This window comes from Mytilus trossulus, chromosome 7, assembly GCF_036588685.1.
Source record: "Mytilus trossulus isolate FHL-02 chromosome 7, PNRI_Mtr1.1.1.hap1, whole genome shotgun sequence".
Lineage (NCBI taxonomy): Eukaryota > Metazoa > Mollusca > Bivalvia > Mytilida > Mytilidae > Mytilus > Mytilus trossulus.
Genome location: NC_086379.1, coordinates 82,476,982 through 82,501,508, shown reverse-complemented (window position 1 = coordinate 82,501,508; position 24,527 = coordinate 82,476,982). Strand labels below are relative to the sequence as shown.

The window sequence follows — 24,527 nt, the reverse complement described above, 5'->3', positions numbered from 1 at the left end:
ACGATTGCACAGGGGAAGTAACTTTTTTGTTTACGTTGAAAAGAGCGCGTATCGTCTGAACTGAATTTGAGTGAGTGCTCACAGACTTTATCCAATCAACATCAGGACGAAAAGAATATATGTGTTTTATTTTTATTGGTAAAACTGATTATGTTGCCCCTATCTTCAATTCAATGTTGTGACCACAAGCCCAAGAACTCTTGTCACTTCGGCACCTGCCCATGTCACATCGGCACCGTCTTCAAATCGAGACCAGATTATTTCGGCAACCTAAATAAATTATGTCTTGCAAGTTAAGGTTCATCATAAGGAATTGAAAAATATGGCAGTGTTTACACCTCAAAAATTACTATGAGTACTTCTTCTTCTTCTTCTTCTTCTTCCGAATACGGGAGTAGACTCCTAGGTAGGAGTGTAAAACTTCCCGGAACTTGTGTGCTATGTACATATGGACTTAATTTAAAAACAATATGACAAAGAAAAATCGTTATCAATAACATATATACATTATGTACAGTGGCTTTAAAGTTTAATAAGTTGCTGTGGATCCTTCAAGTGTTAGAGTGGATATGCCACTTTTGAAGGATTCCAGGGTGTCAGACATACCTATTGCTTCAGGTAGTGAGTTCCAGTCCGAAATAGTGCGAGGATAAAATGAAAATTTATAGAAATCTTTATTTGTGGATATTTGCCTAAATTTATGTTTCCCCCTAGTGCGTCTATCAGAAATTGTTAAGTTGTCCATAGGAACTTCCACTAACCCCCAATTTATTTTATACAGCATAGTTAATCTAGCCTTCTTCCTTCTAGATTCTAAATTTTCCCATTCCAATGATTTTATTAAATTTGAAACTGCTCCAGGTGATCTGTCTTTATAATCATTAAAGACAAACCTGGCTGCCTTACGCTGTACCTGCTCAACCTGAGTGATGTGTTGTTTTTTGTACGGATCCCAGACAGGGGAAGAGTATTCGACGACCGGACGGACAAGTGATGTGTACGTAAGGTTTTTAACCTTACGTGTGCAGTTTTTTAAGTTCCTACGAAGAAAACCTAAGGTCTTATTTGCCTTACAAGTAATATTGTCAATATGCGTTCCCCAATCAAGATCATGGCTTATAGTTACGCCTAAATATTTGCTGTCTTTTACTGCTTCTAAAATATGATTATGTAATATATAATCAAAAGTTGAAGGTTTACTTTTTTTAGAAATATGAATTACATAACACTTCTCAGGATTAAAATTCATTTGCCAATCCTCTTCCCATTTTACTAAACTAGACAAATCTTTTTGAAGTAATTGTGCATCAGAACTATTATTTACATTTCTATATAATAAACAGTCATCTGCAAAAAGTCTTGCATTGCAAGTTACATGTTCGGGTAGGTCATTTATAAAGAGTAAAAATAATGTTGGGCCTAAAACTGTTCCCTGAGGGACACCAGAATCAACTGCTAATTTTGAAGATTTTACACCGTTTAATAGTACTTGCTGTTGCCTGTCAGCTAAAAAGTCATTTATCCAATTTAAATTTTGATTTCTAATACCATAAAATTCTAAATTCTGGGCTAATCTTTTATGGGGGACTTTATCGAAAGCTTTGGAAAAATCTAAAAGTATGACATCTACATGTATTTGGTTACCATATCCCAATGATTTAGCAAGATCTTGTATGCTGATGATAAGTTGGGTCTCACAAGACCTTTTGCTTCTAAACCCATGCTGACTATCATTTAATATGTTATTAATTGTAAGGTGTTTCCTTATGTTGCTTGTTAAGATATGTTCTAAAATTTTGCAACATATTGCAGTTAATGAAACTGGTCTATAATTAATAGCGTTATGCTTGTCACCTTTTTTAAATATAGGTACAACATTAGCCTGCTTCCAATCATTTGGGATTTTACCAGTATCAATAGATTTTTGGAAAAAGAATGTCAAAAATGGAGACAATTCTTCTGCAAAATTATGTAAAAAATATGCTGGCAGATTATCAGGGCCAGTGGCTTTATGTGGATTTAAGTTTTTAAGTAATTTTAATAAGCCATTATTACTAATAAATATGTCTGGCATAGTGGGGTGGGGACTTGTACCTTTATTTGGCATAGAGGATGTATCTTCGGTTGTAAAAGCCTTTTTAAATTGTTCGTTTAGGATGTTAGCTTGTGTATTCAGCTCACTATACAATAAGCCATCCTTTCCTCTTAATGGTGACACTCCAGATGTTTCTGTTTTTTTGCTTTTAATAAATTGCCAGAAAGATTTAGGTTTTTCTTCTAACTGGGGGCTAATTATTTCTTGCATATATGTGCTCTGGGCTCTTCTTATTTCTCTTTGAGCAGTAGCTTTTAACTTTTTATATTTATCTTTATGTTCTTGTTTACCAGTTTTTTTAGCTTTGTTGTAAGCTTTACGTTGCTTTTTACATAAATGGTCTATATCCCTATTTGCCCAAGGGTTGGTGTATTTAGATTTAGTGATTTTGCTTGGTACATTATCATCTATTATTTTATTACTACCTTCTTTGAATTTATTCCATAATTGGTCAATATTTAAATTTTCATTAGTCTGAGATATAAGTTCAGATATAAAATGAGATGTTACGTCTTTTATCTTTTTAATGTCTACCTTTTTCCATAAATAAATTTTATGTTGTGATTGTTTAGATCTTTGGGGCTTGCAGATTGCATCCACTAAAACAATATCATGGTCAGATATACCTGGTATAGATTTTATTTTTGTTATTAATGCAGGTTGGTTTGTGCAGAAAAGGTCAAGTATATTATCTTTCCTAGTTGGAAAATCAACCATTTGTTCAATGCCTAAGTTGTTAAGCATATCTATAAATGCTTCATTCAGCTCCTTAGGATACATTGAGCCAGATATATTTTGCTCAGGCCATTTTATGTCTGGAAGGTTAAAGTCACCACCAAGCCAGAAGGTGGAATTTTTAAATTTTAACAAGTTCATTAATTTCAATGATCATTTGTTTGAGATAGTCTATATCATTTTTATTTGGTGGTCTATATGCAGAAATAATAACTAAGGATTTAGTATCAGTTATATTAATTTGGGCAGCAATAAGTTCTACATTTTTGCTTTTATATACTTCCTGGCAAATAATACCTTTTTTAATGGCGATTAATACACCTCCACCTTCTTTTCCGACCCTGTCGTTTCGGAATACATCTTCAAATATTGTGTTTGGAAAAATTTCAGAAGATAATACATCTTTGTTTAACCAAGTTTCATTACCAATAATAATATCTGGTTTAGATGATGTTAATAAATTTTCAATTTGAGGAACTTTATTTTTACAACTTCTAAAATTAATCTGAAGAACTCTTAATGAGTTTTGTCTATTAATATTCTTATTTCTTAATTGCTTCGTCACGGGTGGTTTAGGTGATGATGTAGCAACTGGGTCTCCAAAGTTTTCATGACTATCATTTATATTAAAGCTTAAGGAAAAAGCTGAACTATCTGAAAGTACTGAATATGAGTTAGGGTTCAAAATAGAATTACCTGATGAGAGGTATGATTGAAAAATGGTTCTAGAGTGATTAGGAGTATCACATATCGGGCATATCCAAAGTGCTGATGAATTTCCAAACTTTTCATACATTGATGGACTTATATTTACACATCCAATATGACACCATTTATCGCAATTATCACAAACAATGGCATCACTGTCCCAGGTACACTCATGCGAGCAAATAGAGCATGGGTAACTGGAGTCATTCAAGTTTGATGGGCCAGGGTTGGTTTCAACCTGGTTGCTTAAAAGAATTCTGATCAAAAGATGAATGTGGCGATCTGATTTGCCAAAAACACATTTTCTTTTAAAATTGGACACATGTAAGTGCCAGTAATAAATCTGAGTAGATACCTCAATTGTTGTGTCACATTGAAGGCTGATAGTGATACCCTCATATTTGTTGGAGTCTAGTATATTATTTTGTATATTAAACTCATTGACGGTGCTCAGAAAAATAAAAAATGTTGAGCAAATCACGACTAAGCTATGTTTAAACATTTTGACAGAGTCTAAGTGTCATAAAAATATAATCAGTGAAGAGAAGGATGGTGACTCTCATACACATTCATAACATGTTTAATAAGACAGTTAGTAGTTGATGACAAATTAGATCTTCGTTCCTTGGGCGACTCAAGGACACAGGATAAACACACTAGGAAGCCATATTATATAAGGTGTAAGGATAGATAGATAGGATATTATTACCTATTTAATCACAGAGACTCTGTTTGCCGATCAAAACAAAAACAAAAAAAAGTAAACCGGAAGTGGTTTACAATGTTTACATTTATGGAAAATAAATTTTCCCGCCACTGTACAAATGTGAATCAAAAATTTACGTATACAAATAATTTTATTTACAAGGAAATATCAAATATTTTGGTAATTTTCATACACACAATGACAAATGTAAGCCAAAAGTTGATGTAATAGCAAGTTCCGGGATTTATTACTCTAGAAAAGCTGTAAGTTCCAAATATTTTTGAGAGCTGCAATTTAGACGTCCATTTCCTAGCACATGCGCACACACATCCAAACTAACTGGTACATTCAGGAAAGTTTTAAGGCATGGCAGGAACTAGATATATAAAAGTTATATGAAGTCTACGTTTCAGAAAATGAAAAACTTACCTGCATTTTGATGTGAATTTTTTTCCAGTCTGCAGAAGATAGCAAAATAAACAAACACCCGAGTTTCATTTGATACGGTCCACTCAGTTACACAGTTTAAACCTGTTAAATCACCTATTGTTTATAGGTGTCTATTGTCCATCTTTTGTCCATTTAAATCAATACTACTCACAACATTGATTATATGAGGGGAGCTTCTCAATCGTTTTCACTACTTAGTTAATTTTTGCACCTTCTGCAGGAACGAAAAAAAATGGATAGCAAAATCTAGAAAAGTTAATAATTTTCTGAAACATAAAATGCATTTAAAATTTATATATCTAGTTCCTGCCATCCCTTATAACTGTTGCAGATGTATAGGTTAGTCTGTACTCAGAGTAAAATTTGGGGTGTAAATACGGCCATTTTAGCCAAAAGGTTATGATGAACCTTAACATTTAAAACTCAGTGTTTATAAACAAAACAATGCCCGTGAGTTGTGGTGCGTATCAGAAGTTTCATTGACAATACACTTTATTGCTATAAATTTAGAAATCTGTGATGCTTGTCCGGTTAATCTATGCCATTTAAACTTATGATGTCATACAACAATACTTAAATTTTGGATGTAACACATCTTCTGATTTGCTGACGTAATTTTGTTATCAGCCCATAGACATAATTTAGTCATGCGACTGGGACGTCATCAACGTTTTTTCATGGTTTCTACTGTTTAAAATGGAAATTAAAATTAAATTATAACATGTATATAAGAAAAGACTGCAATATTTTTTCTGTCTATTCGAAATAACATAAAAAATGTGGTGCACACTGTTGCTATGCGCATTATTCAGTGTGCATCAAATTTTTTATGTTATTTCTACATACATGTCATAGACAGAAAACATATAACAGTCATTCCTTAAATAACTTATTCATTGTGGGGTCATATGATTTTCTATGTGACGTTGCCAAAATTTAATAAAAACTTAAAAAACTTAAAAACAAAATCATGAAAATGTAGATGGTTTTCTGTACCTATGTCATGTATGTTAAAGATTAGACATCAAAATTGTTTTTAGGATTTTTTGTGATGTCCAGTTATGGCAGACAAATAGTGATAGTAGCCTCTTTAGGTTTATAGAAAGTTTGCTGTAAACAATTAACATGATAAAGCCAAAAGATCTATTCAGCTATTAAACTGTGTCTGATATTATGAAAGCAGTTTTATTTCATAACACCTGTCTTGTAAGTTGTAATTCATGAAAATACAAGCCTAGTCCAAATGATGATGTTTAAGAAGGTTATTTTATTTATTTTTTCTGGCCTAGGTGCCTTTTGAAAAAATATATATTATAGCCTTTCAAGGTGCCATAATTGTTTGGACTTCAGTACTCAACCCAGGCCATTATATGCATGATACATGTATCCTGTCCAACTGAAACTTACGAAGGTTGCAATATATACATGTTTCTCAATGTATTTATACAAAAAAGAGCTACAGAAGATCATTGTTGTCAAAGTTATATAATTGTTTATTTTATTTTACAGATGACTGAAATGCTTTGATGGTCACCTAATGTTAGAATGGAATATTTGGTATGTATATTGTTATAATTTAATTTTGAATGTAACAAGTGATTGGCTGACATTATTTTGTTATGAGCCCATAGACATAATTTATTCATGTGACTGTGAAGTCATCAATGTTTTTTCATGGTTGTTTATGGTTGAAAATGAAATTTAGAATTAAATTATAAGAAATAACATAAAAATGTGGTGCACACTGTTAAATAACCTGCTACACACGTTATTCAGTGTGTGCAGCACACCATATTTTTATGTTATTTCTTCATAGACAGAAAAAATATTACAGTCATTCCTTAGATAAATATATAGCTAGAGTTCAATGTCTTAGCTTTATAGTTTGGTTCCTTGAATTTATACTTTTAATGAAATTTAAATGTTACATATACTTTCTCTTATGGTTGTGGCCTGATATATATTTCTTACATTGATATGATTGGTTTATCTAGCACGATGAGATGATATTAGGAGGTTTCAATATTTGTTATGTCATTGATGACTTTCGAAGATTAAGACTATGTACATTGTACATTTCGTCCGTTGCAAGGAATATATATATATATACATGTATATTGTTATTTGGATGGAGAGTTGTCTCATTGGCACTCACACCACATCTTCCTATATCTATATATCATGTATGTAATTTCTTCATTAATCTACAAAAGGCTCACACGTTTTGCCTTAAAATCTTTTTGTCAAATAATGTTTACAAAGATCTGATGTTACAGTTTGATGCTGGATAAAGACATATGTCGTACACAATGTCCTACTGGTATGTGTAAAAAACAACATCAACAATTAACAAAATGTTTATGTATTAACAAAATGAAGGGTTGACTTTAAGAGAAATAGATTTAACTTGTGAGAATTGAATATCACTTGATATCAACTCTTGTTATGAGTTGATTTAAATTGTTGAAGGATTGTTTATTATCAACTAACCTAAAGTTGATCTATCAAGCCAAATCTAATTCTCACTCATAAAACCTTTAATGATTAGATAGGAATATTGAAACATTTTGTAATCTCATTGAAATTCTGTTGCAGTTCTTACAACTAAGAATGTTATTTTAATTACATACATTGTATGGAGCATATAATAGGTATTATTTGAAACTGATTTTAAAGTTCAAATTTGTTTAATTCATTCTGTGGAATGAATTTGTTAATTTTAAGTAACTGTTGAAAAAGTCACATATATATTTCAACAGATAATAAAATTGATGTATACATAAATATCTGACTCAACTAATAATAGCTGTTGCACGCCTTTGGTTGCAGGAGTTTCTCGCTGCATTGAAGACCCATTGGTGGCCTTCAGCTGTTGTCAGCTATTTCCAATCTCAATTTTATAAACATCTGACTAATTTAATTATAATTCCTTTTATTTAATAGGTACTATATACACATCAGAAAACTAAAAAAGCTAAGACTTGGCATGATGGAGTTCTGTCAGTGACCACTGCCAACAAGGTATGAACTAATTCTAATTTTACAGTTTTTATACAGCAGAAAATGTTTATTAAATCTTATAAAACAGAATCAAACTTCAACTGATTTACAAACAAGGAATTATTTAAAACCCATACCTATTTCAATGTACTAATATTAAGAATGGTTAAACAGTTTTCTATCAAACATGTCAAAAGTAATTAAAGTTCATTAACAATTAAAAACACCTTACCAGTCTTATAATTTTGTTCGCCAAAGGCACTTTTCGTCTACAAAAGTCTCATCAATGATTGTGGATATAAAAAAGGTTTACAGGCTAAATTAGCTACAAAGTAAAAGAGCATTGGGACAAAAATTTAGAATCACTAAACTTTAAAGGACAATCTCTGAAGAGAGTTTTTCAGTTATATAATTCTGTTTGAAAAAAACTCTCCATTGTCCTTATTTGGTTTAGAGTTTCACAACCACAATTTTTTTTAACCTAATCAGAATTTTGTAAAATCTTGAAGCATTGTAAACATAGCACATAATCAATGGAAGGTTACAAGGATGATCATCACTAGAGATAAAAGTTTGACTATTTTAGGCTGTTCTATATGATGAAAAGTTTGACTATTTTAGGCTGTTCTATATGATGAAAAGTTTGACTATTTTAGGCTGTTCTATATGATGACATTTGACTATTTTAGGCTGTTCTATATGATGAAAAGTTTGACTATTTTAGGCTGTTCTATATGATGACGCTTGACTATTTTAGGCTGTTCTATATGATGACATTTGACTATTTTAGGCTGTTCCATATGATGAAAAGTTTGACTATTTTAGGCTGTTCTATATGATGATGTTTGACTATTTTAGGTTGTTCTATATGATGACGTTTGACTATTTTAGGATGTTCTATATGATGACGTTTGACTATTTTAGGCTGTTCTATATGATGATGTTTGACTATTTTAGGCTGTTCTATATGATGACGTTTGACTATTTCAGGCTGTTCTATATGATGATATTTGACTATTTTAGGCTGTACGTTTGACTATTTTATGCTGTTCTATATGATGACGTTTGACTATTTTAAGCTGTTTAATATGATGACAATTGACTATTTTAGGCTGTATGTTTGACTATTTTAGGCTGTTCTATATGATGACGTTTGACTATTTTAAGCTTTTCTATATGATGACGTTTGACTATTTAAGGCTGTTCTATATGATGACGTTTGACTATTTTAGGCTGTTCTATATGATGACGTTTGACTATTTTAGGCTGTTCTATATGATGACGCTTGACTATTTTAGGCTGTTCTATATGATGACGTTTGACTTTTTTAGGCTGTTCTATATGATGATACGTTTGACTATTTTAGGCTGTTCTATATGATGACGTTTGACTTTTTTAGGCTGTTCTATATGATGATACGTTTGACTATTTTAGGCTGTTCTATATGATGACGTTTGACTATTTTAGGCTGTTCTATATGATGGCGCTTGACTATTTTAGGCTGTTCTATATGATGACGTTTGACTTTTTTAGGCTGTTCAATATGATGATACGTTTGACTATTTTAGGCTGTTCTATATGATGACGTTTGACTTTTTTAGACTGTTCTATATGATGATACGTTTGACTATTTTAGGCTGTTCTATATGATGACATTTGACTATTTTAAGCTTTGCTATATGATAACGTTTGACTATTTTAGGCTGTTCTATATGATGACGTTTGACTATTTTAGGCTGTTCTATATGATGACGCTTGACTATTTTAGGCTGTTCTATATGATGACATTTGACTATTTTAGGCTGTTCTATATGATGACGTTTGACTATTTTAGGCTGTTCTATATGATGACGTTTGACTATTTTAGGCTGTTCTATATGATGACGTTTGACTATTTTAGGCTGTTCTATATGATGACGTTTGACTATTTTAGGCTGTTCTATATGATGATGTTTGACTATTTTAGGCTGTTCTATATGATGACGTTTGACTATTTCAGGCTGTTCTATATGATGATATTTGACTATTTTAGGCTGTACGTTTGACTATTTTATGCTGTTCTATATGATGACGTTTGACTATTTTAAGCTGTTTAATATGATGACAATTGACTATTTTAGGCTGTATGTTTGACTATTTTAGGCTGTTCTATATGATGACGTTTGACTATTTTAAGCTTTTCTATATGATGACGTTTGACTATTTAAGGCTGTTCTATATGATGACGTTTGACTATTTTAGGCTGTTCTATATGATGACGTTTGACTATTTTAGGCTGTTCTATATGATGACGCTTGACTATTTTAGGCTGTTCTATATGATGACGTTTGACTTTTTTAGGCTGTTCTATATGATGATACGTTTGACTATTTTAGGCTGTTCTATATGATGACGTTTGACTTTTTTAGGCTGTTCTATATGATGATACGTTTGACTATTTTAGGCTGTTCTATATGATGACGTTTGACTATTTTAGGCTGTTCTATATGATGACGCTTGACTATTTTAGGCTGTTCTATATGATGACGTTTGACTTTTTTAGGCTGTTCTATATGATGATACGTTTGACTATTTTAGGCTGTTCTATATGATGACGTTTGACTTTTTTAGACTGTTCTATATGATGATACGTTTGACTATTTTAGGCTGTTCTATATGATGACGTTTGACTATTTTAAGCTTTGCTATATGATAACGTTTGACTATTTTAGGCTGTTCTATATGATGACGTTTGACTATTTTAGGCTGTTCTATATGATGACGCTTGACTATTTTAGGCTGTTCTATATGATGACATTTGACTATTTTAGGCTGTTCTATATGATGACGTTTGACTATTTTAGGCTGTTCTATATGATGACGCTTGACTATTTTAGGCTGTTCTATATGATGACGTTTGACTATTTTAGGCTGTTCTATATGATGACGTTTGACTATTTTAGGCTGTTCTATATGATGATGTTTGACTATTTTAGGCTGTTCTATATGATGACGTTTGACTATTTCAGGCTGTTCTATATGATGATATTTGACTATTTTAGGCTGTACGTTTGACTATTTTATGCTGTTCTATATGATGACGTTTGACTATTTTAAGCTGTTTAATATGATGACAATTGACTATTTTAGGCTGTATGTTTGACTATTTTAGGCTGTTCTATATGATGACTTTTGACTATTTTAAGCTTTTCTATATGATGACGTTTGACTATTTAAGGCTGTTCTATATGATGACGTTTGACTATTTTAGGCTGTTCTATATGATGAGGTTTGACTATTTTAGGCTGTTCTATATGATGACACTTGACTATTTTAGGCTGTTCTATATGATGACGTTTGACTTTTTTAGGCTGTTCTATATGATGATACGTTTGACTATTTTAGGCTGTTCTATATGATGACGTTTGACTTTTTTAGGCTGTTCTATATGATGATACGTTTGACTATTTTAGGCTGTTCTATATGATGACGTTTGACTATTTTAGGCTGTTCTATATGATGACGCTTGACTATTTTAGGCTGTTCTATATGATGACATTTGACTTTTTTAGGCTGTTCTATATGATGATACGTTTGACTATTTTAGGCTGTTCTATATGATGACGTTTGACTTTTTTAGACTGTTCTATATGATGATACGTTTGACTATTTTAGGCTGTTCTATATGATGACGTTTGACTATTTTAAGCTTTGCTATATGATAACGTTTGACTATTTTAGGCTGTTCTATATGATGACGTTTGACTATTTTAGGCTGTTCTATATGATGACGCTTGACTATTTTAGGCTGTTCTATATGATGACATTTGACTATTTTAGGCTGTTCTATATGATGACGTTTGACTATTTTAGGCTGTTCTATATGATGACATTAGACTATTTTAGGCTGTTCTATATGATGACGTTTGACTATTTTAGGCTGTTCTATATGATGACATTAGACTATTTTAAGCTTTTCTATATGATGACGTTTGACTATTTGAGGCTGTTCTATATGATGACGTTTGACTATTTGAGGCTGTTCTATATGATGACGTTTGACTATTTTAGGCTGTTCTATATGATGACGTTTGACTATTTTAGGCTGTTCTATATGATGACGTTTGACTATTTTAGGCTGTTCTATTTGATGATAAGTTTGACTATTTAAGGCTGTTCTATATGATGATAAGTTTGACTATTTTAGGCTGTTATATATGATGATAAGTTTGACTATTTTAGGCTGTTCTATATGATGACATTAGACTATTTTAGGCTGTTCTATATAATGACGTTTGACTATTTGAGGCTGTTCTATATGATGACGTTTGACTATTTGAGGCTGTTCTATATGATGACGTTTGACTATTTTAGGCTGTTCTATATGATGACATTAGACTATTTTAGGCTGTTCTATATGATGGCGTTTGACTATTTTAGGCTGTTCTATATGATGAAAAGTTTGACTATTTTAAGCTTTTCTATATGATGACATTAGACTATTTTAGGCTGTTCTATATGATGACGTTTGACTATTTTAGGCTGTTCTATATGATGACATTTGACTATTTTAGGCTGTTCTATATGATGACGTTTGACTATTTTAGGCTGTTCTATATGATGACGTTTGGCTATTTTAGGCTGTTCTATATGATGATAAGTTTGACTATTTAAGCTATTTTAGGCTGTTCTATTTGATGATAAGTTTGACTATTTAAGGCTGTTCTATATGATGATAAGTTTGACTATTTTAAGCTGTTATATATGATGATAAGTTTGACTATTTTAGGCTGTTCTATATGATGACATTAGACTATTTTAGGCTATTCTATATGATGACGTTTGACTATTTGAGGCTGTTCTATATGATGACGTTTGACTATTTGAGGCTGTTCTATATGATGACGTTTGACTATTTTAGGCTGTTCTATATGATGAAAAGTTTGACTATTTTAAGCTTTTCTATATGATGACATTAGACTATTTTAGGCTGTTCTATATGATGAAAAGTTTGACTATTTGAGGCTGTTCTATATGATGACGTTTGACTATTTTAGGCTGTTCTATATGATGACGTTTGACTATTTTAGGCTTTTCTATATGATGATATTTGACTATTTTAGGCTGTTCTATATGACAACGTTTGACTATTTTAGGCTGTTCTATATGATGACGCTTGACTATTTTAGGCTTTTCTATATGATGACGTTTGACTATTTGAGGCTGTTCTATATGATGACGTTTGACTATTTTAGGCTGTTCTATATGATGACGTTTGACTATTTGAGGCTGTTCTATATGATGAGGTTTGACTATTTGAGGCTGTTCTATATGATGAGGTTTGACTATTTTAGGCTGTTCTATATGATGAGGTTTGACTATTTTAGGCTGTTCTATATGATGACGTTTGACTATTTTAAGCTTTGCTATATGATAACATTTGACTATTTTAGGCTGTTCTATATGATGACGTTTGACTATTTTAGGCTGTTCTATATGATGACGCTTGACTATTTTAGGCTGTTCTATATGATGACATTTGACTATTTTAGGCTGTTCTATATGATGACGTTTGACTATTTTAGGCTGTTCTATATGATGACATTAGACTATTTTAGGCTGTTCTATATGATGACGTTTGACTATTTTAGGCTGTTCTATATGATGACATTAGACTATTTTAAGCTTTTCTATATGATGACGTTTGACTATTTGAGGCTGTTCTATATGATGACGTTTGACTATTTGAGGCTGTTCTATATGATGACGTTTGACTATTTTAGGCTGTTCTATATGATGACGTTTGACTATTTTAGGCTTTTCTATATGATGATATTTGACTATTTTAGGCTGTTCTATATGACAACGTTTGACTATTTTAGGCTGTTCTATATGATGACGCTTGACTATTTTAGGCTTTTCTATATGATGACGTTTGACTATTTGAGGCTGTTCTATATGATGACGTTTGACTATTTTAGGCTGTTCTATATGATGACGTTTGACTATTTGAGGCTGTTCTATATGATGAGGTTTGACTATTTGAGGCTGTTCTATATGATGAGGTTTGACTATTTTAGGCTGTTCTATATGATGAGGTTTGACTATTTTAGGCTGTTCTATATGATGACGTTTGACTATTTTAAGCTTTGCTATATGATAACATTTGACTATTTTAGGCTGTTCTATATGATGACGTTTGACTATTTTAGGCTGTTCTATATGATGACGCTTGACTATTTTAGGCTGTTCTATATGATGACATTTGACTATTTTAGGCTGTTCTATATGATGACGTTTGACTATTTTAGGCTGTTCTATATGATGACATTAGACTATTTTAGGCTGTTCTATATGATGACGTTTGACTATTTTAGGCTGTTCTATATGATGACATTAGACTATTTTAAGCTTTTCTATATGATGACGTTTGACTATTTGAGGCTGTTCTATATGATGACGTTTGACTATTTGAGGCTGTTCTATATGATGACGTTTGACTATTTTAGGCTGTTCTATATGATGACGTTTGACTATTTTAGGCTGTTCTATATGATGACGTTTGACTATTTTAGGCTGTTCTATTTGATGATAAGTTTGACTATTTAAGGCTGTTCTATATGATGATAAGTTTGACTATTTTAGGCTGTTATATATGATGATAAGTTTGACTATTTTAGGCTGTTCTATATGATGACATTAGACTATTTTAGGCTGTTCTATATAATGACGTTTGACTATTTGAGGCTGTTCTATATGATGACGTTTGACTATTTGAGGCTGTCCTATATGATGACATTAGACTATTTTAGGCTGTTCTATATGATGGCGTTTGACTATTTTAGGCTGTTCTATATGATGAAAAGTTTGACTATTTTAAGCTTTTCTATATGATGACATTAGACTATTTTAGGCTGTTCTATATGATGACGTTTGACTATTTTAGGCTGTTCTATATGATGACATTTAACTATTTTAGGCTGTTCTATATGATGACGTTTGACTATTTTAGGCTGTTCTATATGATGACGTTTGGCTATTTTAGGCTGTTCTATATGATGATAAGTTTGACTATTTAAGCTATTTTAGGCTGTTCTATTTGATGATAAGTTTGACTATTTTAGGCTGTTCTATATGATGATACGTTTGACTATTTTAGGCTGTTCTATATGATGACATTTGACTTTTTTAGGCTATTCTATATGATGATACGTTTGACTATTTTAGGCTGTTCTATATGATGACGTTTGACTTTTTTAGACTGTTCTATATGATGATACGTTTGACTAATTTAGGCTGTTCTATATGATGACGTTTGACTATTTTAAGCTTTGCTATATGATAACGTTTGACTATTTTAGGCTGTTCTATATGATGACGTTTGACTATTTTAGGCTGTTCTATATGATGACGTTTGACTATTTTAGGCTGTTCTATATGATGACATTAGACTATTTTAGGCTGTTCTATATGATGACGTTTGACTATTTTAGGCTGTTCTATATGATGACATTAGACTATTTTAAGCTTTTCTATATGATGACGTTTGACTATTTGAGGCTGTTCTATATGATGACGTTTGACTATTTGAGGCTGTTCTATATGATGACGTTTGACTATTTGAGGCTGTTCTATATGATGACGTTTGACTATTTTAGGCTGTTCTATATGATGACGTTTGACTATTTTAGGCTGTTCTATTTGATGATAAGTTTAACTATTTAAGGCTGTTCTATATGATGATAAGTTTGACTATTTTAGGCTGTTATATATGATGATAAGTTTGACTATTTTAGGCTGTTCTATATGATGACATTAGACTATTTTAGGCTGTTCTATATAATGACGTTTGACTATTTGAGGCTGTTCTATATGATGACGTTTGACTATTTTAGGCTGTTCTATATGATGACGTTTGACTATTTTAGGCTGTTCTATATGATGACATTAGACTATTTTAGGCTGTTCTATATGATGGCGTTTGACTATTTTAGGCTGTTCTATATGATGAAAAGTTTGACTATTTTAAGCTTTTCTATATGATGACATTAGACTATTTTAGGCTGTTCTATATGATGCGTTTGACTATTTTAGGCTGTTCTATATGATGACATTTGACTATTTTAGGCTGTTCTATATGATGACGTTTGACTATTTTAGGCTGTTCTATATGATGACGTTTGGCTATTTTAGGCTGTTCTATATGATGATAAGTTTGACTATTTAAGCTATTTTAGGCTGTTCTATTTGATGATAAGTTTGACTATTTAAGGCTGTTCTATATGATGATAAGTTTGACTATTTTAAGCTGTTATATATGATGATAAGTTTGACTATTTTAGGCTGTTCTATATGATGACATTAGACTATTTTAGGCTATTCTATATGATGACGTTTGACTATTTGAGGCTGTTCTATATGATGACGTTTGACTATTTGAGGCTGTTCTATATGATGACGTTTGACTATTTTAGGCTGTTCTATATGATGAAAAGTTTGACTATTTTAAGCTTTTCTATATGATGACATTAGACTATTTTAGGCTGTTCTATATGATGAAAAGTTTGACTATTTGAGGCTGTTCTATATGATGACGTTTGACTATTTTAGGCTGTTCTATATGATGACGTTTGACTATTTTAGGCTTTTCTATATGATGATATTTGACTATTTTAGGCTGTTCTATATGACAACGTTTGACTATTTTAGGCTGTTCTATATGATGACGCTTGACTATTTTAGGCTTTTCTATATGATGACGTTTGACTATTTGAGGCTGTTCTATATGATGACGTTTGACTATTTTAGGCTGTTCTATATGATGACGTTTGACTATTTGAGGCTGTTCTATATGATGAGGTTTGACTATTTTAGGCTGTTCTATATGATGAGGTTTGACTATTTTAGGCTGTTCTATATGATGAAGTTTGACTATTTTAAGCTTTTCTATATGATGACATTAGACTATTTTAGGCTGTTCTATATGATGACATTAGACTATTTTAAGATTTCTATATGATGACATTAGACTATTTTAGGCTGTTCTATATGATGACGTTTGACTATTTTAGGCTGTTCTATATGATGACATTTGACTATTTGAGGCTGTTTTATATGATGACATTTGACTATTTTAGGCTGTTCTATGTTCTATATGATGACGTTTGACTATTTGAGGCTGTTCTCTATGTTGACGTTTGACTATTTTAGGCTGTTCTATATGATGACGTTTGACTATTTTAGGCTGTTCTATATGATGACGTTTGACTATTTTAGGCTGTTCTATATGATGACGTTTGACTATTTTAGGCTGTTCTATATGATGACGTTTGACTATTTTAGGCTGTTCTATATGATGACGTTTGGCTATTTTAGGCTGTTCTATATGATGACGTTTGGCTATTTTAGGCTGTTCCATATGATGACGTTTGGCTATTTTAGGCTGTTCTATATGATGACGCTTGACTATTTTAGGCTGTTCTATATGATGACATTAGACTATTTTAGGCTGTTCTATATGATGAAGTTTGACTATTTTAAGCTTTTCTATATGATGATAAGGTTACATGGATGATCATCACTAGAGATAAAAGTTTGACTATTTTAGGCTGTTCTATATGATGAGCATCACTAGAGATAAAAGTTTGACTATTTTAGGCTGTTCTATATGATGAAGTTTGACTATTTTAGGCTGTTCTATACGATGATAAGAAGACCAAGTTAGATTCTATGTACATTAAACCTGAGGCTATAGTAAAGGGAGAACAACTAGAGAGTGACAGATATTTTATACTGATAGAGGAGGAGAAAACAACAGTACAAACTATTGTGGAACCAGTAAAACCTGTTACCTGTCCTGTCAGGGTACCAGTAAGGGCTGGTCTGAAGAGAAAAAGAACAGTAAGACAAGATATCTAGAGTTAAAACACTCAGAACTTTTAATATTATAATCAATATAAAATTGTCTGTTTTACACACATTCAGTCATTAGCAGTCCAGATTCTCATGATTTTGATAGTAAATGTTAATTTACATGATTAAATCATTAGCATATTATATACAATTAATGTATAAATATTTGTAAGGGTTCCATGGAACCCAGTGTCTAGCCTACTTTTGCTGTAAATAGGAGCTCAACAAAAATTGAGTAAAAAAAATCAATTAAAATACTATCTTTTGATTTTAAGAAGTCTGTCCAAGTTTGGTAAAAATCCGGGATACTTTATGAATCTAATAAATGATTTAAAAACTTTAACTGCAGACTGTATGTAATGTTAACTGGAAGAAAAACTAAGTCCATTTTTAAGTAAAATACAGATACTCAGGTAAAAAATATTAACAAAATTTCCTTCTAGATACTAGCTTTTGATCATACACAAACTTCTGTCCAAGTTTGGTACAAATTAAAAATAGTATTAGAAAGTTAATAATTAAAAAAAAAAATTTAACCACAGAGTAAATGTTATGTTTCTCCGCTGAAAAAATAATTAAGTCCATTTATAAATAAAATACAGAAAAAATGGAATTTTATTTTTGCAAACTTTACTTCTGGATACTATCTTATGATCATAAACAAGCTTCTGTCTAAGTTTGGTAGAAATCCAGTATAGTTGAGGAAAGATAATCAAATTTTAAAAACTTTTAACCACAGAGTGAATGTAATGTTTCCCGCAGAAAACCTAGGTCCATTTATAAATAAAGTACAGAAAAAATGGAATTTTATTTTTACAAAATTTACTTCTTGATACTATCTTATGACAAGCTTCTGTCCAAGTTTGGTAGAAATACAGTATAGTTTAAGAAAGTTATTAAAATTTCAAAAACTTTAACCACAGAGTGAATATTTGTGGCTGCCGCCGCGGACTGAATGTAGGATCGCTTAATCTTGCTTTTTCAATTAAAGTCGAAGGCTTGACAAAAACTGAAAAATTTACTGATGCTTAAAGTAAACTGATGTTGGTGCAACCAACTTCAATATCCAATCTCCAAAGCTAAAAGGAAATCATGATGAAGTTCAATGTTCATGTTTAAAAAATAGTAAAGTTTTTCTTCACTCTAAAAACTATGTATGACATTTGATTTATACCATTTAAGAGTTTACATGATATTTTCAGGGGTTTGTTCCTCCCAGACTTGTAAAACAACCAGAAAATGAAGGGAACCAACTGGTACCCCAAGAACCTAGTTCTGGTGAAACTTATTTGGAACTTCTAAGGAAGAAAAGAGCAAGCTTTCAAAATGGATCAGCAAACAATCAAGATAAATATTGTTTCAATTCAGCACCACATAACACAGAAACACCTTTATTTCAAGCACCATCAAGACAGCAATCATTCTCAGAAAACTTTAATTCTATACCAAAAATTTCAGAGCAAACATTAGATTGCAAAATCTTGTCTGATGAAAATTCTTCTCCTCAAAGTAATCAGTTTACACCATGGTCATCATACGGAAATAAACTTAAATCCCTCCATAGTCCAGGAAAGTCATTCCTTAGTCCTGGAAAGTACCTCAATAGTCCAGGAACAAAGCAACAGATTTGCTCCAAAACAAATGAGGAAAAATTTAGAAAAGAGTTGTCTCCTTCTATGGATGACAATGAAAAATGCTCACAATCTCCTGACCATAAAAATGTTTGTTTGCCAACAAAAAATATAATATCAGAAAATACAAACTTCATACAAAATGATATTAGGGGTAGTACTGATATAAACAAATGCAAGATGTCAGCAAGTGGAGGAACAAAGTCATGTGATGAAACTACGTTAGAGGAGCAAAATTCTAAAAGATCGATGACACAAATAATGGCATTGCTTGGAAAGAATAAGTCTTTACCTTCAACTTTGTCACATGATATGGAAATTAACAATGGAAATAACAGATCTACTATATCAAATTTGTCACATGTAATGGAACCAAACAAAGAGAAAGTGGAATATTCCAACTCAAATAGCATGAAAATTCAGAGTAATAACATGTACATTGAAGAAAATACAGTTATTAGTGACATCATTCATCAGAAACATAATAAAAATGAGAAAGAAGGATTGGAATTTAATCATTCAGAAATTACAATAAGTAAAATGTCACCTAATTATAATGAACAAGTATCTATAGAAGATCAGGACAACACACTGAATGATTCTGTCAGATCAAGTCAGGAATGGAGTTCTATAAAAATAGAGTTATCTCCACTTACACCTAATGTTATTTTAGAAAATCAAGAGAGAACAGAAAAAGAAATAGGATTTGGGTTGAAAGATGAAATTGATCTAAATAATATGGACTTTTCCACTTGTGCTAAACAAGTGGCACAAGATGGCTGTAAGACGGGGAATTTATCAAATAATAGTTCTGAGGTATTGTCCTCATTCCATGAAAGCTCTGAAGTTCCACTTTATAATAAGCTACCATCTAAAACTACATTGCAAGGTTGTAATAAAACAAAGTCAAGTCAAGGTGAACAAGACAAAAGAAATGATATTTTACATGGTAGTTCTGAACTTGATAAGAATGATCTTTTTACAATGGAGGATGAACATATGTCGGATGAAAATGATGATCTTGCTGTGAGCTTTGATATTAATTTCTCTCCCCTTTCTTATGTGTCTGATTCTGACTCTATGATTGATACTGCTGGGGGACAGTCAACTGTAGGTAATACAACAGACTTGTCTCAGCCAGAAACTGCAGTGGTATTTGACGATGGTAAATATTCTAAACTGGAAAATAATAGTACAAATTTTTGTAAAGTTAACAACCTCAATGAAATTATTATGAAAGAACAGTTTATTGGTAAAATGGATGAAACTTTAAGTAACTTAACGAAAAACATCTTTGATGATTCTTATAAAAATAGTAATCCTACTGAAAGCAGAGAAAACACAAACATGATTCCAAATGGGTGTTGTCCTAAATATACTGAAAACACAGACATAAACATTGATGACCAACCAAAATTTCATTTAGTATCAGCAGTGACCAATAATATACACCATGACAATACTGATATACAGGAATTTTCCAAATCAGTTGAGGATAATTCATCTTTGCATCACAGTGTTGATTCAGATATGAAGCAGGAAGAAAATAAATGTGCCACAATAAATGAGGATGAAGCAAAAAGTAGCATAAACATTACAAAAGTGGAGGATAATTCTGAACTATCACCTACGGAACAGGATCTATCTAAAAGTGTAAATGAGAAAGATCCTGTCAACAATGAAATTACATGTAAACAGAACATTCAAACAGATACCTTCTCCCAGGAAGAGGATTTCAAAAGTATGAGTGATTGTGACATTCTGACAGAAAATAGTGAAACAACAGAAAAATACATTCAAGATCAGTCTTCTTCAGTTTATCCATCTAATATTCCAAATGAAGTCAGTCTTTCTCAGAATGATCTCAGTGTACAATCTTTTGGAGAACAAACCAATGGTTCTGTTGGGAAGGAAAGTCAAAGGATAAATTGTAATTCTGCTAAAGATTTACAGACAGACAAAGAATGTGAATTTGGACAAAAAGATACACCATTAGACAGACACTTTCCTGTTAAATCTTTAAATGATTTGAATTTTTCTCCTGATTCATTTCATTTATCAGATGAAAGTATACGTACAAGTCAGAATACATGTACACAAAAAAGTTTTATCAGAGATTCTGCATTATATTTATCACAAAATATCAGTGAAAGGAATTCATTTCCGGAAAATCAGCCGTATCAAGAAAAGATTACTGAAAATAAGAATAACTTTAACCATTCCAATGATAATATAAATCTTGCAACAAAAAATTGTCAACAGATTTGTGGGAAAATTAATTTGACTTCAGAATCTGCAAGCAGTTTAAAATCATCAGATAATGTTGGGACTTTTCAACAACAGAATCTATATGTACAGGACAATATATACATGTTAAATGATACATGGGAATCAGTAGATCAGAACAGAAGTGTACAGGAGTGTAGTGAAAAAGAATATTACATCACTGATAATATCTCACAAACAAGTGACAAGGGAGATAATTTGTCAAAAAGTAGTACACTTGTCACAGCTTTAACAGACAGTCAGTGCCAGTCAGACAATTATAATAATGAATCAGAATTTGGGAGTCAGTTTGAAAATAAAAACCAATTAAATCATTCAAGGGACTGGAGAAAACAAGGAAAATATGAGATGTTGGGGAGTGAGAACTTAGAAAGGGGAGATAACTCACAAACCTGTAGGAATAACTTTGTAAGGGAAAATTTCACTTCAGAATCGAAAAACTTTATGAATGAAGAATACACTCCAGATTATAGTAAGAACTCTATAAATGATGATTATATGGAAAGCTCTGCAAGAGGACATTACTTTGCGGACTGCAACTTTAAAAGGAAAGATTTCTCCTTAGAAGAAACTTTTTCCAGAAATAAAATGAACAAGATGGAACCTTTAGTTCAAGGTCAAAGTGACAATAGTAAGTATAAGTAAATGTAAGTTCATGGTTGATCAATTGATTTACCTAAAAAATAAGACTTAATTTAATGTTACAAATGTACCCTCAGGCCCGTAGCCAGGAATTTCCAAAGGGGGGTTCGTTGGGCTCACAAACTCGACTTTAACAGTCACAATTCGAACAGAACATTGACTTTAACAGTGCTTATTTGACCCCCCTGGCTACGGGTATGACCCTCAATATATATTATCCGAAAAGCCACGTTAGGTATGGGATAATAAGCAGGAGTGAATTTCACAGAAATACTAAGATTTATCGTAAGTATACCTAATTGTTCATTTCTTAAGCTTGCAATCAATCTTAATCATAAGTTTTTTGTAAAACCAATTCCAGAGACAGTTGATATATTTTTTTTTGGGGGGGGAATATGATTGGACTGTCATACAATTGAGAGGTTTAGCTAGCTATAAAACCAGATTCAATCCACCATTTTCTACTAAAGAAAACGTTTGTACCAAGCAAGACAGTTATACATTTGTTGGATGTGTTTTATCTTTTGATTTTACAATTTGATTAGGGACTTTCTGTTTTGAATTTTCAATGGAGTTCAGTATTTTAGTGATTTAACTTTTATTGTAAATAAATAAGTTATACATAATAAAGTATAATGATAAAAACTGTTAAAAGCCTGAATAATCCTTCAATTTTATATTTTAGCCTTACAACATCCAGATGATATTTTTGCCAAGAAAAACCAAATGATGATAAGACCAAACCATGAAGGTAGTGAAGATGTACCTGTAAATTGTCAGATCCAGAATCAAAGTGACTTGAGATGTACTGTAAGTAGAAATATGAATAATGTAAAGTTAATAAAAAACAAACAATGGACACAAAACTTTTTTTTACAGCAATGTTATTCTTGAATTTTTATGCCCCATCCAGGGGCATTATTTTCTGGTGTGTGCCTCTGTTCATCTGTCTGTCTGTCCTGGTACAGGTTAAAGTTTTTGGTTAAGGTAGTTATTGATGAGGTTAAAGTCCAATCAACTTGAAATTAAGTTCACATATTCACTATGATATGATTGTTCTAATTTTAATGCCAAATTTGATTTTTTTACCCAAATTTCAGGGTCTGCTGAACATAGAAAATGATAGTGTGAGTGGGGCATCTAATTGCTATGGACAAAATCTTATTTAAAACATTAATTAAAGTTTAGATAGTCAATTACCGTGTGCAAATGAGATCATCTTAAATTCTTTACTTATATAAACCTATGACAGTAATTTGATTTGAGCAATATCATTGTTTTTGTTAGGCCTCAGAGAAACTAGAGAGTTATACAATGAAAGGGAGTGTAACAAGTGGTGCAGTCAGAAGGAAAGAAAATCAAGGTGAGTATACACATAAACCCCTCCCCCTTCTGTCCTGGTATCCTACCCCTGACTGGGAGACACAGGAGAGTTATACAATGAAAGGGAGTGTAACAAGTGGTGCAGTCAGAAGGAAAGAAAATCAAGGTAAATATACACATAAACCCCTCCCCCTTGTGTCCTGGTATCCCCCCCCTGACTGGGAGACACAGGAGAGTTATACAATGAAAGGGAGTGTAACAAGTGGTGCAGTCAGAAGGAAAGAAAATCAAGGTGAGTATACACATAAACCCCTCCCCCTTGTGTCCTGGTATCCTACCCCTGACTGGGAGACACAGGAGAGTTATACAATGAGAGGGAGTGTAACAAGTGGTGCAGTCAGAAGGAAAGAAAATCAAGGTGAGTATACACATAAACCCCTCCCCCTTGTGTCCTGGTATCCCCCCCTGACTGGGAGACACAGGAGAGTTATACAATGAAAGGGAGTGTAACAAGTGGTGCAGTCAGAAGGAAAGAAAATCAAGGTGAGTATACACATAAACCCCTCCCCCTTGTGTCCTGGTATCCCCCCCTGACTGGGAGACACAGGAGAGTTATACAATGAAAGGGAGTGTAACAAGTGGTGCAGTCAGAAGGAAAGACAATCAAGGTAAATATACACATAAACCCCTCCCCCTTCTGTTCTGGTATCCCCCCCAGACTGGGAGACACAGGAGAGTTATACAATGAAAGGGAGTGTAACAAGTGGTGCAGTCAGAAGGAAAGACAATCAAGGTGAGTATACACATAAACCTCTCCCCCTTCTGTCCTGGTATCCCCCCCAGACTGGGAGACACTAGAGAGTTATACAATGAGAGGGAGTGTAACAAGTGGTGCAGTCAGAAGGAAAGAAAATCAAGGTAAATATACACATAAACCCCTCCCCCTTGTGTCCTGGTATCCCCCCCAGACTGGGAGACACAGGAGAGTTATACAATGAAAGGGAGTGTAACAAGTGGTGCAGTCAGAAGGAAAGACAATCAAGGTGAGTATACACATTAA

At 32.3% G+C, this 24,527-nt stretch overlaps 1 protein-coding gene across 1 annotated transcript; it reads left to right on the top strand.

The window, feature by feature from the left end:
* The first annotated feature begins 2 nt into the window (after nucleotides 1-2).
* On the top strand, nucleotides 3-24,527 carry LOC134726719 (putative uncharacterized protein DDB_G0277255). Its single transcript, XM_063591136.1, has 8 exons — nucleotides 3-70; nucleotides 6,204-6,251; nucleotides 7,638-7,715; nucleotides 17,364-17,573; nucleotides 18,788-22,133; nucleotides 22,830-22,954; nucleotides 23,432-23,885; nucleotides 24,436-24,527. Exons 2-8 carry the CDS (start codon nucleotides 6,240-6,242, stop codon nucleotides 24,525-24,527), a joined length of 4,317 nt encoding a protein of 1,438 aa, XP_063447206.1. The 5' UTR covers nucleotides 3-70; nucleotides 6,204-6,239.

Coding starts and splice junctions, on each gene's coding strand:
- LOC134726719 (XM_063591136.1), top strand. Junction 7,716..17,363: donor CAGTGACCACTGCCAACAAG/GTATGAACTAAT, acceptor TGACTATTTTAG/GCTGTTCTATACGATGATAA. Junction 22,955..23,431: donor AAAGTGACTTGAGATGTACT/GTAAGTAGAAAT, acceptor TGTTTTTGTTAG/GCCTCAGAGAAACTAGAGAG.